Here is an 18402-nt window from a genome sequence, read left to right as displayed (position 1 = left end):
GCAGTCTGCTCCCTGATTCAGCAGCAAGCCTAGCAGCACTTGGATTTGTCCTGCAAGGAAAAGCCAGCTACGTCCAGCTGAAGAGATCCCAGCACTATTTATAACCTAACAGTGTCTGCCCCATTGGACACCACATCTCTCCAACCTGCTCTCCCGTGAAGAAAGGAAGCATGCATCGATATATTCAACTAGCTTTGCTACAGAAATAGCTGCAAGCTTACAGATATATGCATATACAAATGCACACTCCTCAGTTGGATGTCTGTTCACTAGGAAAGCAGCATAATGCAAATAGCAGTGACAAGATGACAACTTCCAGCCCTCCCTAGCTGGGTCTGGATCCACCCCCATTCCTGCGCTACGTGGTTTGCCCCTCTGAAACGAGGAAGAGGGTGGAGGCAGTGAGAGAGCAGCAACCAAGCAAAAAGGTCCCTAAACTTTGACCTTTCAAAGCACTTTCCTTCCTGAGAAAGGCGGTGGAAAGCTCTAGTTTTGCAGCAGCAGCTGCGTGAGCAGAAAGCGTTCACCTTGCTCTGGCCAGACCAATAGCCAGTCCACTTCTAGGTTTCAAAGAAATATGTTTCTCTGAAACAAGCAACGGGGAACCACAGGTTACACACCAGCGAGCCAAGAGCAGACCGTGGAAAAGGAAATACATGCTGCATGCTGCTGAAGAGTCACTGCTAGCTGTGACCAACACGAGAGCTGCTAGAAGCCAGGACCACAGCAAAACAACGCGTCACGGCCACACACAGCCTTCGCGTACTGCCCTGCAGCAGCAYGGCAGGCGGCCCCCGAGTGAAGCAATGCAAGGGAAGCACTTCGTGGGCAAGCTGCCGGAGCGAGCAAACCTTATTTGACAGCGAATGCCACTTCCTCTCCTTGCCCCTCAGACTGTCGCGTGGGAAGCGCCGGCGAAGGGGCAGCAAGCATGTCAGGTGGCACGGCATCTTTGGAGACAGCTGCGCTTATGCCAAGCAAGAAGAGCCCTGCTCCCAAAGCACGTCCTCAACTGCTCTGCGCCTCTGCCCTGCTCATATCCAAACTAGGGCTTGAAAACCAGACCCAGAGCAAGGATGGGGAAGGGAAGGGGGGGGTGTCTCTCCAAAGCTGCCTGTCCACACCCACGTGTCTCTCCACCCAAGCTCGTGTTTCGAGACAAGTCTCCCTCCCGAGAGCCAAACAGTGCTGGGGCTGCCCGGTGCGAGCTGCCAAACATGTCCCCTTCACACCCCGAAAGAGCAGCGTTGCGGTGTGCGTGGGGGACTCCCGGGCTGCCTTTGCYTCTCTGCCCTGGCCATCGCCAAACGCCTGCTGGGCCCCGCTTGCAAGCCCACGCTGCCCTTGCCACAGACTGCGCCCCCCAGCCTCCTCGTGCCTCCCCMGGCCCCAAATCCCCCATGTTTCAGTGCCGGAGGCCCCCCCCCCAGTGGGATCCCCCTGTCCGCAGAGGCTGGGCTGGGCCTGGCTCCCCGGAGCTGGGTGGCAGCCCCCAACCCACGGAGGGGTCGGACCTGGCCCCTCAGCTTTAACACCACGGAGGCGGCGGCTTTGGGGCTGCAGCCATCGCGGGAGCCAGCTCCCCCGAATGAGGAGAGAACAGTGCCACTTCCTAGAAAAATATACTTTTATTTACCATCCGTTTTTTGCTCAGGAAAGAGCGGCTCGTTACAAGGGGGCCACTCGAGGCCTCGCTCGGATGGCGGCCAGCATGCGCCCACGCCGCTTGCCAGGGCCGCCCCTCCATGCCGTGCTGTGCCGTGCCGGGGCACCGCAGATCCCCTGGGAAAGGGGCAGCAGGGCAGGGTTTCCACAGGAGCCCCGGCGTGCTGAAACAGGGGGGGCAGCGGAGCCACGGGCTGTCCCACCGCCCTCCACTGCCATGTCGGCGGAGGGAAGCCGAGCGAGCATGGCCAAGGCGGGGGCGCATGGCCTCCCCGCCAGCCCCTGGGCCGCCACCACAGTGCCGAGGGGAGCCCACGGGCCCAGTGACTCGCCAGAGCTTGACTTGGCCCCGGGGCTGCAGCACCCAGGTCCCCTCGGGCGCTTGCTGCTTCCAGAACCTTCCTTGGCACGAGGCCACCGGGGTGAGTTAAATAAGGGGGGGGAGGGAGCACATTTTTCTGGGATGAGAATGGTTGATAACTTAACATGAAACGAACCTGCCAGGCTTCACCAGCCAGCTATTCGCAGGGGTGCCTGCGGGACGGCAGAGCGCGGCGCAGCATGCCCAGGCAGCACAGCCGGGGCAGCCATCGCTCCGGGCGCCGAGCCCAAGGCGGCACCGAGCCCGAGGCGGCACCGAGCCGGCGCAGCCCCCCCACGCTCGCCCCAGGGGCCCTTCTCTGCCTCCGGCCGGCCCCCGCACACGCCTGCTGGCCCAGAGTCTCCCGCATGGCGCCACACGGGCGCCGTCATCTTCTCAGGTAGCAAAATCTCTTCTGCAGCAAGTAGTGAGTGTCAAGGAGGTCTTCGGTGCACCCTGGGTTTTTCAGAGGGGGGGAAAGGAGCTGTTTATTCAGGTTACCCCAGGACAACCCCGGTGCTTCCCAGGGGCTGGGTGTCAAACCCTGGAGAGCCTTACTCGTACTCTCAAGCCCTCTTGCTCCAAAGGCCAAAACATGGTTTCCTGGTGGGCTTCCTGGTGCGAGACTCCAGCTTGCCCACCYGGGCAGGTCGGCTGCCGCTCAGCCCACCCTTGCATGTCCTAGTGTGCGCAGGGCTGCCGGCCGCACTCCGAGAGCGTTGTTTAAAGTTTAAATAAGCCAAAAAACGTCTTGGATTCCTCAAAATTAACCAGAGMGATTTTGGAAACGTTGACGTGCAGGCTGTCCTTTTCCCTGAGCTTGAACAAAGCCCCCAGGTAGCTTTTCCGGGCCCACATCTTCTGATTTGCACAGTAGTTGATCTTTTTGTCCTCCATCAACACCTGGCTGCCCGGGGAGACTGGGTTTCTCTTGTAGACAACATGGGTTAACACCTGGCTGTTGCAGGTGCTTCCCCGGAAGAGCACGTTGGAGTACACGAAGTAGAGGCCGGTTTCATTGATCACCAGGCCCTGATTGCGGTACTGAATGCCGGCAGTGAAGGCATGCCCAGAGATCGGTTCCCACTCCAAAGGGAGGTCCTGCTGCTTGGGGTTCCCTGGAAGCCGAAACCGGAGGGGCAGTGTGAGAAGCACAGGCATTCTCCGGTTTTCTCCAGTCACACCCAGTATCAAGACTAGTCCCCTGTTCTCCACATGCTCAGTTCAGCATGGGACATCTGCTCCAGGCCTCGCAGAGGTAGGAGCTCTCGCCTTCCGCTTGTTCAACACCAGCCACTTCTGAAAGCTTTTGGTCCCGCAGACCCCGAAGGCAAAACAAAAACCAAACCAAAAACCAGAGCCCTCACTRAAAAGCCTAAATGAAGGAGAAGATTTTAGCTGTGGGAGTAACTTTGAACTCTCAGAGCATGCACGTTACCAAAGGGAATTGAGAAGGCCTATATGAGGCAGACTCCTCACGGCTATAACCAGGCTGCCCTTTTGCCCCAGCCACACCTGCCCTGTCCCCCGCTCTCCCTTCTCGCTGGCCCCTCAGCACATACCTGTTAAATGTGCTGCTTTCCTCTCTTCCTTTTTCACTGACTCGCTCTTCTGCCCTGCATGAAAACGGAGAAGACTTTAGCCACACGCTCCATGGAGAAGCCAGCCCAGAGACCAGAAGGGAGCTGTCTGTAACACTGAAATGGGACAGGTTCAGAGCAGCACAGGGCACACAGGCAACACAGCTTGGTGCAGCAAGGCAGATAGGTGCTCAAGCAAATGCTTCACGGCAAGGAAGCATTGCGGCAAAGGATCCAGATTAATCAAAGCAAGGGGAAGAACAAAAGAGCAAGGAGAACTTTCATCTTAAAATGGCTCAGTCAGTAAGCTCAAGCAGAGGCCTCTCCCTCAGGGCGTAGGAGAGGACAGTACTGCCCCATTACCTGGCATCTCTAGCCCATGCCAAGGTGACTGCTCATGTCCTGCCAAAGAAGACCCTGCTTTACTGCCCCCTTCCAGTCCAGCACTGCCAAGAGCACCTGTCCCTGTGACAGCAGACAGCTAGCTGCTTAGTACCAAACCTCAGTCTTACAGCTAGATCAGAAAAGACACTTAAGACATCCTGCAAACCATCCTGCTGCCCAGGCAGACCCTGCGAGAGCCAGAACACAGGTAGAAAAATGCTGCCCCCCCCCCCCCATGCACACACAGAGGGCTTGCGTCCCCTTGCAGAGACAGGCCAGTTACAGTGAAAACAGGTGGGTGCTTGGACCCCATCCCACCCCATCCTTGCCTTCCATTCAGCATCCACTTCCAAGCACCAGCCTCTTCTTTTCTCACACCACCTAAATTCCCCTTTCCTCTCTGCCTTCTCCGTTACACTATTTCCCTGGCTTTATTTATTTATTACCCTCAAGAATTTTGGGGTTAGTTTTATGACTTGTGTTCAGGTGCTGCTAAAGGAGCCTCTGATCAGAGCACTGAGCATCTGGTTAAAATGACAGCTCTCCTTCCTCTAAGCAACAGATTACAAAGTTAATTGAAATGGGAGCTGTTTGGAACCAGAACTATCCTTTCCAGGGAGTTTTGCTATTTCCATCTTTGCTTTCATTCTGTATCAGAACAGACTTGAAAAGAAATGAACTTTCCTACTAAACAAAATCCTCAAGAAAAAAATATCTTTTCAGATTTGTCAAAAAAACTGAACGTTTCTTTCTCCTTTAACCTCCTTTGAAAAGGGATATCATCACTGTTAACATTAACGTGTTACATAAAAAAAAAGTCTGAAAGTTCCAAGTATAATTTTAATATYGTTCCATTCTAACTGAAACTCTTTGCTTTTTTTCTAAATGAAATTTCAGAAAAATTGGAAGGTTCTTGTGGAAAGTTTCAATTTCACTGTAATGACATTTTCTAAAAGAAAAGAAAATATCACCAGGCTTTTCTCAATTAGTTTTGACTGCAGTGAGACTTTGTACCAAAAGAATTTAGGGAAAAATAAGTTGCCCTCTCAAGGGAGGAAGTGAATCCCCCACCCCCAAAGAAAATGAAACCCTCTGTGTCCTTGCAAAATCTTGAATATTAAGGAAACAAAGAAGTAACATGAGTGATGCCTGTCTGGGATCTCTGTTCTCCTCCCCRCATTCATATTGTTGCTGTATGTTAGGGCATCTAGAAACTCACTTACTCTAGAGCCCCTCTAATACCATCGCCCCATTGGGGACTAGGAGGTCCAAGCCAGGAGCAGATTGTCCCCATACCCGTGGGTGATACTGAGACAGCTCTTCTCCAAGCAGGCAGGGTATGGGACCCCTCCCCACACCCTGGAGATACATTTCTCATTCCAACCAAAGGAGTGAAATCAGTGCTTTCAGAGCATCAGAGCTGCAACCCTGTCTTTGCCCAGCTGACATGAGGAAGGAAAAGTGAGATGGGAGCATTCAGACAAGCTACCAGGAGGGAGCTTCTCTACCTACATCAACTCACCTATGAGCTTCTCCAGAGCTGGAGGGATGTGTTCAGTGCTGGCAGACTGTCAAAAGAAAAGAGGACAAGGTCCCTTAGCATGGGAAGAGCCTAAGGGCATCACCTGGAACAGCCAAGGACTATCTTTGACAGTTGCTAGTTCTGGACACTCAAGGAGAACTGCAGAGCGGTAAGAAACTGCATGTACAGGGACAGAGACCCTGTAGCACTTAGAAACTTAGAGACATCCAGACATATCATAGTCCCCACCAGAGCAGTCCTCCACAGTGTAAAACAACCCCACTCACACTAGGAGGGCAGACATTCAAATGTCTGCCCCATGGGGAGTTCTGCACCACCTAAGCATCTCAGACCTGGTTTTAGGTTTCTTTCTTTTTTTTTCCCCCAGAGCCTCTGTGACAAGCCAGATGGACTTTACCTCTCTGAGTTCAGCCAGTTCCTTCTCTAGGCGAAAAATCTGAAACATGCTCAGTCCAACTCCAGTGAGACACAGCAGGATCAGCAAGGAGACCACCAGGAAGCCGATGCTCTTCCCTTCCCTCTTGCTCCTTGGCTTTCTCCTCCGATCAGGTACTGGTGGTGGGATGGGGGCAATGGGGGATGCCGGGGGACAGGAAGTGCTGGGGTTGGTACAGCCATCCACCCAAAAGATCTGAGGGTACACGTAGTTCAAGTTCTGCTGCATGGCTGGGAGCGGAATGGGCTGGACATGCTTTGTGTGATCTTCCATGTGGCAGCCAAAAGGTGCTGGGGCTGGCCCAGACTGAGTCCTGGGGGAAGACCCAGCTCTGCCTTTATAYGCCTGCATCACTCCAGCAGCGAACACCCAGCTCAGATGCTGCGCCTCTATGAAAGCCTCGAGCAGCAGCAACAAACCCCAAAGAGCTTCCGCCCTCGGCTGCAAGTTCGGGGTTGCCRGCCTGCTCCTCCCACCCTGAGGCAGCACACAATCAGCGGCAGGCTGCTCTCGCACAAAGCTGTGCCCAACAGCTAGGCTCGGGAGCAGGTGCACTGAGCAGCAAAGCACTTGCAGGGCATGAGAGTGCTGCGCTACCAACCAGGGGCTGAGTAATCAGCCCAGCACACACACACCAGCTAACCACCCTTTCCAGCAGCCCACTCGGGCAGAGCCAGCTGCTTTTCCACTGTGGTGCCCTGGACCAAGAGTAGAGGGGAACAACAAAACCTGTCCTGCTTTTGGCAGCCTGCACAAGAGGGAAGATGCAGAGCTGAGGACTCTTCTTGGAAGAAGGATGAAGATCATATCCCAAGTGTGGCTGTGGGCACTGGGCAATTAGTTTATTTTGCACAGGACAAATTACTTTTGGCAGTCTGCTGCACATCCCCCCTTTCCTTTGTCTGCTCTCTAGGGCAGGAATTGTGTGTACAGTTTTGTATAAACCCTGACACAGCAGAAGTCTGGTCACAGACGCTGTCCCATGTAGTATAATAAACAACATAACTGAGAAGAGTAAGGCAATGTCAGTGCTGCAGCCTCAGCAGAGCTGCCCCAGGATTAACAGCCCAAGCACAGCCAGTTTAGTGGGCTGCCTTCACCCACACCAAATCACTGCAGGGCAGTGGCCAGGCTGAACAAGTAGCGTGCTGTAACGCAGGAAATGCACAGCACCTTGGGGCAAAACCAGGCTGCTTCTGTCAGCTTCTGCTACCGCGTTTACCTCTGCAAACAGTATCACTAAATGCACAGTCCTGTTCTGAACTGAACAAGCATTGGAGATGGATTTTTTTTTCCTTCTTTTTAGGACAATGCTGAGTACTGCAGCAGTACCTAACCAGTCTGTGTATCTTGTGATTAAAGCCTAGAATAGACACTGCACTACTCATCTCTCAGGAGAATTTCTCTGCCTTCCTAGAAAAGATCCAGAGTTTCAGCCATGCTTCAAGGACTAGCACTCAGATGAAGGCTTGTTACAAAATAATGAGGGGGGACAGGAACATTTCCATCCTTCAGTGTAAGGCTCCAGTGGCCACAGATTTCTAAGTGATGGCAATGAGATTGTCCCACCAATTTACAGGCGCACACAAAACACTGTCCGCAGCAGTCTGCTCTTCCATTTCACAGACTTGCACTGAAGTGTGTGTGTTTGCATAGGGACAATGTTCAAAAAAGAGCAAGTGCCTAATACAAAAGCAAACTGGAGTTTTGTCTCCTGCAAGGCCAGGTAAAGCAGCCCCAATGCACTGGTTTGTGTCTTGAACATCAAAACCTGGAATCTAAGGACAGCACGCTTTACCAGCAGATGCATACAGGCTTCTCCTRAGCAAGGGCTTGGCTCTGCCTCCAACCGCACTGATAACACTGAGATGTGTCCTCAAAGCCTTGCCTGCACCACCAGCCACCCCACTGTGTTTTGAAGCTGTTCACCACAGCTGGTTGCTGAAGCAGTGATCTGTAGTGTGAGAGATTTCAGAAACTTGTGTGGGTCTTCCTTGTACCTCTAGGTTTCTGTCATAAAAGACATAAAAGCAACACGAATCCAGCTCCAGCAGTTCAAGCCTAGTCGCACCTCCCCTCAACACTTGGTTCTCCTCTCTGCATCCTGAAATGGTGCCCCCCAGTCGGGTGAAGTCACCTGCTAGTGGGATCGTTACAAAAGAGGGTCACACAAAGGGCTGGGCTCAGCACCTCACCTCCTGCACTCCACATGGAGTTTGGCCCAGCCTGTTAGCCAGTGCTGGGGATGAAGAGACGGAGAGAGACGGAGAGAGACGGAGAGAGACGGAGAGAGACGGAGAGAGACGGAGAGAGACGGAGAGAGACGCCTCCAGCCAGGAGCCGGGAGAGACTGCAGGCTGCTTGGGCAAGTGTCTCCCATCAATGCACTCCCCACACTGCCTATGCAGCACCCCAACCCTATTGCTCCCTTAGGCTCAGGCACCTGAGCCATGGGTGGGGGACACATCGCCCGCTCAGGCTCCTTGCTCAGCACCCTTTCCCAGCGGTCAGCACCTGTGCTGCCTCACTCTCAGACCAGTGAGTACAGCACACCTGTGGCTCTTTGTGACATGGACACTGAGGGGAGCAGGGAGTCCCCATTTCTTCTACAGCCCTCCATGGCCCCTTCAGCTGCTGTAAAATATAGTGATGGACTGGGGAGCAGGGACCAAAGCCTGGGACTTCCTTGGGCCCCAAACCCTCTCTTCAAATGCGGTTACCCTTGCCTCTTCTCCAGCCAGGTATCTGGGGATGGAGGAGAAGAGCTTGGCTGTTGGAATGAAGCTTCTCTGGCAACACAGGCAACATCCAGTTACCAAGGAGGGAAGGAGACTGTCTGAAGAACACAGAACAGAGCAAGGGAACTCCCCTGTACTTTTGGGGTGCTGGTTCAGGGACTGACTGACCCTCAGAAACCCAAAGTAAGCCATGCCAGAGCTGCCTGGTCTTTGTATAGCCATCCACAAACTTAGTTTTCAATTTTACAATCATGACTAGGAGCCAGAGCTGTGACAGTGACCAACAAAGTGTTTATACAGGAACTTGGTGCAAGAGGCAGGAGCTGAGGACCAGAACCCTACAGAGCTCTTCCCGGCTCTAGACCCTATACATAGGCCCTGGGACAATCAGCTCTGAATAGGTACATCACTTTGGCTGACCAGTCAAATGGATTTCACCCTTGCTATATGGCACATATCTCATCAACAGCTCTCAGTTACACACCTGTCCTACCGCTCTGAAGGATTGGGCTGGATGGCCCCACGCAATTATACAGAGCTGGAGGGATGGCCAAAAGCCACCAAGCATGCAGCTTGGCCCAGAGAGGATCCACTCTCAGGATTTTTCTGATGCTGTCTGTGTTCAGTGCAGACAGCTCATCTTGGTGGGATTGTGGGCACATTAGCAACCTCTCTTAAATGTCACAAACGTACTTATTTGTCACCCACTGCTTCCTTTTTTCACTGAGACATTTTTCTATGAGTGAATGGCAGGGCAGAGGCAACAAAGTCAATGAAAACCATTTCAGCCATGCTGCATCTTCTCATTCGGATGTTCAGATCAAGAGCCTGCTAATACCACATGTTGTGGCAAACCAAAGCTTGGGCTTATTTTACCATCAAAGGATCATTTTTGGTGCACAGTGTGTTTTTGGAGACCTCTCCCTTCCCAGCACACCYTGCCATGCTGATCTTGTTGTCGCGCTCTGTTTCCTTTACGACCACCTTCAGAGACCACCAAGATGATACACCCTGGAAAACAGCAGTAAGCAGGGCTGCTTCTATGCAACATATCATGATGCCTGCAGACTCTGCGCTCTGCTGGCTTCCTGTTGCTCATGTGCCACATCGTATTAATAACCAGGGCTTTTGAAATAATAGCAGGACAATTTGCTGAAGATAGACACCTGAGTCACGTGAGTCTCTTTCACTAGAGGGCTAAGAGCAGGAAAAAAGGACAGATACAAAGGGACATGATGGGAGTCAGCTATGGCTTTCTGCCTCCCTGTCCCTCTCTTTGCACAGTTTGCAGGAGGCCCACTGTGTTTTCTGCAGCCATATTGCCCATTTGAACAGGAGGGAGTATTTTCAAATGGAAACACTTTATATGCTCTTTATCAGAGGATCCCTTTTGCCCACAAACAAACAACAGGAGACAAGCCACAGCTACACGGACACAAAAGGAGGATTTGCTCAGAAGACACCCCCCCCCAGAGGAAAAATGGGAGCTCTTATTTGTGATACTCAATATTAGCAAAACCTGGATTCTGACAGCAATGAGAACTAGCCAGGACTAAGAAATATAGCTAAAAGTCTGTATCCAGCAGGTTTAAGGACAACAGGATGGAAATTCCTGATATGTATCAAGGAAAACAGAACTTGAACAATAATCTAGATCTAATACTTGCCCAAAAAATTAATAATAATTTAAAAAGCTTAGCATGACCCATCATGTAGGAGGGAGACTCTCATCAGGTTCTGGACAAAGAAAAACATGTGTCAACAAATATTCTATTACAATAGTGACTAGCAGAAATGCTAAAAAACAACTATTGAAAGTCTACAGGGCTGCATAAATTACACCCAAGAACAACTGAAGAATTAGCTAAGAAGCATTCTCATTCAAAAAAGACAATTAAAAACCAATGCTGTGTTCATTTCACAACGTTAACCCAAGAAATTACAGCCTGATCAACCTTTTGTTGTCCCAGGCTAAAACATGCTAGCAGAGCCAGGAGAGGCAATCAGTTTTTGTAAACAGTACTGTTTTTGCAAACAGCAAGTATCAGCTAAAGTGTGCAAAACAGATGCAAGCCATTAAGACTCACTAATGGATACATTGGAAAGGGTAACTGAGAGCACCATACAGGACAAAGCTTCTGAGTTTCTCCTGAGGATTATCCTTGACACAACACCATTTGAACATCTTTAGCACTGATTGGGAAAAAATGAAAGAAAACAAAATGTTACACAATAATTGCAGATGAAAATAGCTAATAATTGTGAGGAGAGAGAATTTGGTCAAAAAAATAAAACCAAAACAAGTCTAGAAAGAAACATTGCAGTCAAACCCTTTAGGAGAAAATAACAACCTAGGAAAAATAGTTCTGAAATTGATACAGAGGCTGCCCAGCTGCATGTTAGCTTCCCATGGAGAAAGGGTGCGGGATCCCTGTGCTATAAGTTCACATAGCACAAGCCTGACAAACAGGAAGACACAGACAGTCCCAGAATCCACATTGCAAGATCACGTTCAACTTCGGGGGGCTTGGGAAGAAGCTGCAAAAACTGCCTCAGAGCAAAGGCACTCACCCTGGTTCATTGGAGAGAAGTGTAAGGCAGATGGACAATGCATGAAAATATGTAAAAAGGGACAAGATTTCCAACAGCAGAGGGCTCTTCAATCTCACAAATAAAGCCTTCCCAGAAAGCTACTGTACTAACGGGAAGCTACAGCTGAAGTTTATGCTAAAAGCATAAAAGACAAAGATTTTTGCCTGAACACTTAAAGAGACACTTGGGGAAAAACTGCCTCCAACCATAGCTCCATTGATTGGAGCCTTCAAGGAGGCTGGAAGGCTTTGGGTTACACCAGAAATCACCCAGCATTGCCAGAAGCTCGCTGCACCCCACAGTGCAGGAACCCTGACAAAAAGGCCCACCAGTCCTGTGCTGGCAGAACTCCTGGGATAAACATCTATGGGATTTTACAACACAGGTGGAACATAAGTAAGTTGTGTCAGTCTCAAGGGCCCTGCAACAGCCCTACAGGGCTACCCAGCTCCCCCATAGAGGCTGGACAGAAAGGCACTCATCGKGCTCTCTGCTCTTCTGTCTGCCCAGCTCCTGCTCTGGGGGACTCCTTGGGGAAAGCATTGACAGAAGCTCAAAGCTCGGAGGGCCGATGCTGTTTGTGGCTCACAACATGCAGCGCCCCACAGCCCTACGCAACATTGCGGTGAATGCTGATGTCCTAGTGTTGTTTCTTTATTACATGTTTTCTTAACACTTCAGTTTGCMCATGCAAGGGTGATGCTTTTCATTTCCTCAACTACCACTCCTTGAAACATTTGAGGCACACAGAGAGACACGCCTTTGCATGAGCAGCTCACRAGGAAGACGCTCCTGTATTCACACTGCAGAGCGGACTTCAAAAGCCATTTCTGAAGGCCCTGGTCTGGCATCATAGTGCTTAGCATGCCCCCCGCCAGGGAGCAAGACACTTTGTACTCGCCTTTACTTAGGATGTGTAAACTATGCCGTGCTCCCACCAAGCAAGCAGCAGCCCTGGGTTTGGCAGAAGAGGTGCAGGGCCCTGCAGGGCCCTTTCGTGGGGAAAGCGAGGCAGGAGAGAAGCGAGGAGGGGAAGGAACCAAGCCAKCTGAGAAGAAGAGAGCAGTGGAAGATTTTATTTTGATTGCATTTGTAAGAGAAGCATGGAAAGAGGTAGAAGGGTGATGAAGGAATGAGGCAATCAGTTTTTGTAAACAGTACTCTTTTACCCATTGCTTGAATATATGAGAAAGGAGAAAAGCAGGTCATTTAATAACACAGAACAGCTTAGTCATGGAAGAAAATGGAACAAGCTGCTGGGGCTGCTCAAAGGTTGTGAGAAAGACCACAGTGAAGCTGCAGATGTTGATTTGCTGTCCTCTCCTTTGACAGCTGAGAACTGCATTCACAAGCTCTGTGGTAGGAATCTACACTCCGCTGCAGGCTGCTAGCACAAAGCCAGCCTTAGCCCAAGAAAATGCCAGCTGGTGCTGCTGGCCTACGGGGTAAGTTGACTTCTAGCCAGTATTTGACAATTCCACACTCCATACTGGCAGCTGCCATGCCCAGCCCATTAAAAAAAAAGTTTCACYGGGATCACACCTCGGCTCCGCCTCGCTGAGCATGTTCAGGCCCTCCAGCATTAGTGCTGGGTACAGCGAGCCCCCAAATGCTCGAATCSCTATACAAGCRTATAGTGCCCTGACACCAGTACCCTGGAGCAGCTGACTGCCCAAAACACTGAGGGGCCTTCAGCTGCTGTTCCTGAGACTTAACTTTGAGCAGCAGGTGTTTTCATGGGCAATGTACATGACCTTGAAGTTCCAAAAGTAACCGTGCCAAGTTATGATTAAGGGGAGATGCCGATTTGCTGCTTGCTTAGTTTTTTGAAAGATCACAGTTTCTTGTTCTTCAAACAAGAACAAGCATTCTTGTTTGCTGAGAATTCCTAAAGGGCTCCRGAGCTTGATGTCTGCTCCAGTCACCACAGGTAACAAAGGAAAAAAGCCTCAATGCAAAAGAAATGTCTCCTAGTTTACTAGGTCCACAAGGTGAAGTGCAGAGTTAACTTCCCCTTTCACTATCAAAAGCTATACTTCTAATGAGTGACTTAGCGATTCTAATCAAAAGCAGCGTGGGCAAGGCCAGTTGCAGTTCCCAGGCCGTGTGTCCAACAGGTGAGACAGCATTAAAAAAAGTTTCAAAACTCTCAATCATGTAGCTGTGAGCAAGGCATTCACCAGAAAAAGTCTTTGGTAGCTTTTTAATTAAATGAAGGGATACATAAGAAGAATTCAGGATCTTCGCTATCCTTTGCTAAGCTAAGTCATGGCTAACGCATTTTATCTAGACCAGCTCTGGGAACATTGATTTTTCTCAAGCTGGTTACAAGCCCCAGTAATTTCTTCACCAGTACCTGATACTGCTTGACACTCAGGGTTTCCAGATGAGACACGCTGCCTGATGGCCTGCCCACACCACTTTGTGGTCAGAGCTCAACACTTTAATTGTTCCAAATGAAGTGGAACATGTTTGTACCAAATTAAGTGAAGCATGTCAAGCTGTTCCATCTTGTCTTCCCTTGCGCTGCAAGATGGCAAAAGCAAAAGCCACCCAAAGACACTTCCTATTTTAGTTCTGTTCCTAGCAATACCCCAGAGCTGGTAGAGTTTGCTTGTTTTCAAAATACTGGCTTTTCCCTCTGGTGCTTAAGGTAGATGCAATATTTAGTGTATTTTGCCAAACACAGCTAGTGCTACATTTGCGACAGTCCGTCCCCGATACAAGCATTTGTGTCGCCTGAATACTTTGTGACCCTGGGCAAGCATGAAGAGATCAAAGTGCTCCAAGCGCTTCTGCGTGCGGCAGCTTTCGCAACAGGAAACAGCCCCTTTCTCGGCTGTCACAGGCTTGCTGTAAGCGATCCCCTGATCAGTTTGTATGGCAACTATTAGCAGAGGTTGTAGCAGTGCTCAGGTGGATGCAACAGCTTCATGGAACCTCCCACTGGCATCTTTAAGTCAAGAGTCCATTTCTGCCATCACCATGACCTTTAATGCAGTACCTCTACGCCTTAGGAGATTAACAGGACAACACCCTGAAAGATAAGACTCTACATCCCTACTTCCACTTGAATATCAAATGCTGATATTCACACTAAAGCTCATCCCTCTCTAGTCTAGCCCCCCAAGGTGCTTATTACCACCTTCAATCATCATTTCTGGGCATTTCCYATAGGCAGTGTGACATGAAATTGAATTCCAGCACATTCAAAAGTAATCGGCTGTGTTTCTGTGCCCTTATGCTGAAGGCTGACAGGATCTATCAGTTTTCAGTGCCCTTTTGTCAGTTCTGATTGGTCYCTCAGCTTTCCTGCTTAGTCTCCAGTCATTTCCTGGAACTGAGAACATAAGAGTATTACCTATGTAAATAGTGCAATTTGTGTGCTTAGCTAATTCCTTTATAGAGAGGCTTTGGGACTCCCAAATTCAAGATTAGAATTCTATCAAAATCCATACTTTTGAAAAAAGTGGGTGAAAACACAGACATATCCTGAAACTGAGAGAGGCAACAGTTACATTATACAACTAATTAAGTGACTGAGCCCTTCTATAGAGCAGCACAGAAATGAATGAGTTGATATTACTTCACTTTTCATATCTGCTGAGTTTGATTTCTAAGGCCATCAAGAGCACATCATACTATACAGGCTGCTGCCACAGGTGGTAGCAGCAAAGCCAACACCTACAGATTAATAGTTTAGAGTGATGTGCTGTAATGCAAAAGTAATTTCTCACAGCTATTCCAGTGTGGCTTTTTGAGAACAAGCACTATACCAAAAAAAACTCAGCACAATCTAACTCAAAGCACTCAGAAATCCACAACAAAGACCAGGTCATTCTAACTAGTAAGGTCAATTCTAACTAGTAAGCAGTTGGTGGGTTTTGGTTTGTGGGTTTTTGTTTGTAAACAGTTTTATAAACAGTTTAAAGGGTTAAAAAAAAGAAGTCTTAGACATGGAACCAGAGCAGCTGGGCTCTTGTTTCCACTCTGCTGGCCTGAAACCTTGACAGCAGCGAGCAGTCTCCCTTGTCAGAGACAAGCACAGCAGCCCAGAAAGCTTGGAAAGCTCCTGGACCAGGGCCCTCACGCCCATGGGAGATCCCAAGAGAACACAACACCCTTCCCACCCCACCACGCTTCTAGAAAGCGCTGAGCAAGTCAGGCCTTGAACAAGCTGTTACCCAGTACAAAGCTAAGAAAAACCACAGTGCTTCTGACCTTCTGCCTGCTACCCAAGGTTTAGACATTGTTACTCTGAGGAAAAAAGACATTTCCACTGCTATGTGGCATCTACAAAATAAGGCAGCTCTCAGCCTGCAAACCAGCCATTTGAAGAAACAGTTGGAGAAGAGAACTGGCAAAAGACAAAAGAGAAAGGATGCAGTCCTTACTGCTTCATATGCATGCATGTCTTGATATTTTACTCCAAGGACTGCCTGACCTTGCTTATGAAATATCACAAGATGAACTACACCCTCCTTTTAAATATCCACACAAAGTTAGTCAAACTTTATAAACTGTCTACCTGAAAAACTATTCAAATAAAATTATGATCAGTTCAGGAGAGACTTGATTTTACTGGAGTAAAGAATCAAGTTTTGAAAGCTAGAGTCAGCATGACATTAATAAAACTGAAATGGGAAGTGAAAAATGACTCAAAAGCCCACATGAAAGGGTGATACTAAGCAATAAGAACTTGACTTTAAGGGAAAAAAAGTGGTTACAAATAATTAAAGGCAACAAGTACAGCACGAGGAAGCTGTGGTTCAGTCTCCAGTCTACTGCCAGAACAAACACCCAAGTTTGCATTAGCATAAGCAGCTCAGTAGGTTCCTTCAAACACTGGCTTTTTCAGTAGTTGAGGTATAACCTATGCACTGACTAGAGAGTTTAGACCTAGACAGAGTTAAGGTGTTTAGGTAGCATATTTACAACAATATGGAAAATCACTCTGTGACTGACATGCACTAGCAGTGACCCTATGATAGATACACTACGTTCACAAAAGTCATTGCTGCTAATAGCTATCTCTTTTGACCTAGCACAAAAAGACTCGGCTGGTATTTTTCACCATGACGACCCAGGTCTGTTAGCCAAGCTTGTGGTCATTTCTTAAAATACTGGAAAATTTGGCTGTACTACAGACAATGGCTTTGCTCTCCCATCACACCAGCTGAATTCATGCAAGCTCCTATAGACTTACTTAGAGCAGCATTTCTTAGCAACAGTAAACGACTTACAGGAAAGTGAATCTACACAGCTCAAGACAGTTATTCTTTACACTGATTTTGGTGGACACTTTCAGAAGTGAGATTGCTTCAGGACTGAAAAGTCCTGATAGCACTTGAGCCTGGGTGAGAAGTGTTTCTGGCCCTATATTATCTATCGCTTCTAGTATCTTCCACATCTCCACACAGCTCCAGTGTGAACTGCAAGCCACACGGCCTCAAGCCATATAATCCAAACAGAGCTCTGCTCCTGCTATTATGGATATGCATCATTCCCATAGTATGTTCCCTATGCATTCATTACACGACAACCTTTATTGCAGATATTTTTTCCATATATGCAGCAACTCCTCTAAGTTCTTTCCAATTATAATACATACATCATGGAATCAGTGACTGTTTTAGAAGCCATTTATTTTCATACCTGAAATTATTAACTTGCAAATTTAAACATGTACAGCCTACTCAGATTCACCAACACCTAAGGTATATAACATCATATCAGCAGAAGAGTGTCAGACAAAAAACAGATTTCAACCCAAGGCTAAATATCACCTTGCTTACTTCCTCAAGAGTGGAGATGTATACAGAAAAGCTTTTGGACAAGCAATACACTCCTCTTGGATGAGAAAGCACAGAAAAGTGTTCTGCATGCTCAACTGTCATTTCCAAGAGATCTTCAAGGATAACTCATGAGTGCTGTGGGAAAACCAAGTCTACAAAAGACATGCAAGATGGACAAAATAAAAAGTTGTCCTTCCTAGCAAAACAAAAAAGGATGAGGAAGAAAAAGTTTCTGGCCTTCCATGCAACACTGAGGTCCGAGAGAAGCTAGGGATTCACAAAGCCTTCAAGCTAACTGGTTCCAGGAAAGGCACCACTTGTTTCCCCAGACCTATACATTGCTCTGTATAGTTGATAAATATATGACCACCATCATTTTTTGATTCAACTTCAATTCAGCTCCATGACCAAGTTCACTTTCATTGAATGCTTACAGGCCACATACAACCAACAAAGAATAAAAACTCTTATTTAAAGACACATTTGTCTCCTGCATATTGCTGTCAACTGAGTAGGCCTCACTCTATACATATGAAGCATTCCCAACTGAGTAGGCCTCACTCTATACATATGAAGCATTCCTAACATCTGTCAGTCATTGGTTTATACTAATTTAGTGGAAATGGGCTGTTTCAGTTGTGTCCCACTTCAGCCGATTCTGAGAACAGCCCAAAATTGCCAGGGCAGCAAAGGAAATCAAGCTTCCTATAAGCGATGTACCAAGAGAGGGGAAGCCAAAAACACATTAAACTTTCTCTTACTCATTCAGAATTAACAAATAATTTTTCCTCCCCATCATAAAACTCCCTTTGATGAGCCAGAGAACCTGGAGACACTCCAGTGAGAGATTAGTGATGGAGAGGTCTCATTTGAGAGCAGAGGTAGATGCTGGACAGCCAGTGAATCTGGCATCTGGCTGCAGTGTTGCTACACTTGCTAGAAATAAGTTAGGAGGAAGAAGGGATTGGTAAGGGGCAAACTTCTAACTGAAAACACTAGTTTGAGATGTGTGATTTTACCTAAACATTTTCTTATTAGAAGAAAATGCCTCTTATATCCACCACAAGCCTTAGTTTTGAGTACTGACAGATAATTTCATGCAGACATCTTCACAAAGCTACCACTTCTAAGGCCCCATCAGGTCAAGAAGTTAAGACAGCTGCTTAAAACTTTTCTAGCAGTTTTACATGGCAAGGATTTCTAAACTTTCAGGCAAAGTACCATTCAACCTTGAGCATTTTTCATAGACATACACATCTAGGGTGACAATTAAGCTTTGTGAACCACCGAACAATCCCCAATCATTTT

The 18402-nt window shown here is 48.3% G+C and overlaps 1 protein-coding gene across 1 annotated transcript; it reads right to left on the bottom strand.

Annotated features, from left to right (window-relative positions):
- Positions 1–1645: 1645 nt before the first annotated feature.
- Positions 1646–7740, bottom strand: FASLG (Fas ligand). The gene is made up of 4 exons (XM_026089134.1): positions 5931–7740; positions 5513–5558; positions 3589–3642; positions 1646–3144 (listed from the first exon to the last, which is right to left on the bottom strand). The coding sequence occupies exons 1-4, from the start codon at positions 6318–6320 to the stop codon at positions 2750–2752; spliced, it is 885 nt and encodes a 294-aa protein (XP_025944919.1). The 5' UTR covers positions 6321–7740; the 3' UTR covers positions 1646–2749.
- Positions 7741–18402: the final 10662 nt, after the last annotated feature.

This window comes from Apteryx rowi, unplaced genomic scaffold, assembly GCF_003343035.1.
Source record: "Apteryx rowi isolate R43461 unplaced genomic scaffold, aptRow1 scaffold_80, whole genome shotgun sequence".
In the NCBI taxonomy this organism is placed as follows: domain Eukaryota; kingdom Metazoa; phylum Chordata; class Aves; order Apterygiformes; family Apterygidae; genus Apteryx; species Apteryx rowi.
The sequence above is the reverse complement of the archived record's forward strand: the minus strand, read 5'-3'. Positions and strand labels throughout refer to the sequence as shown.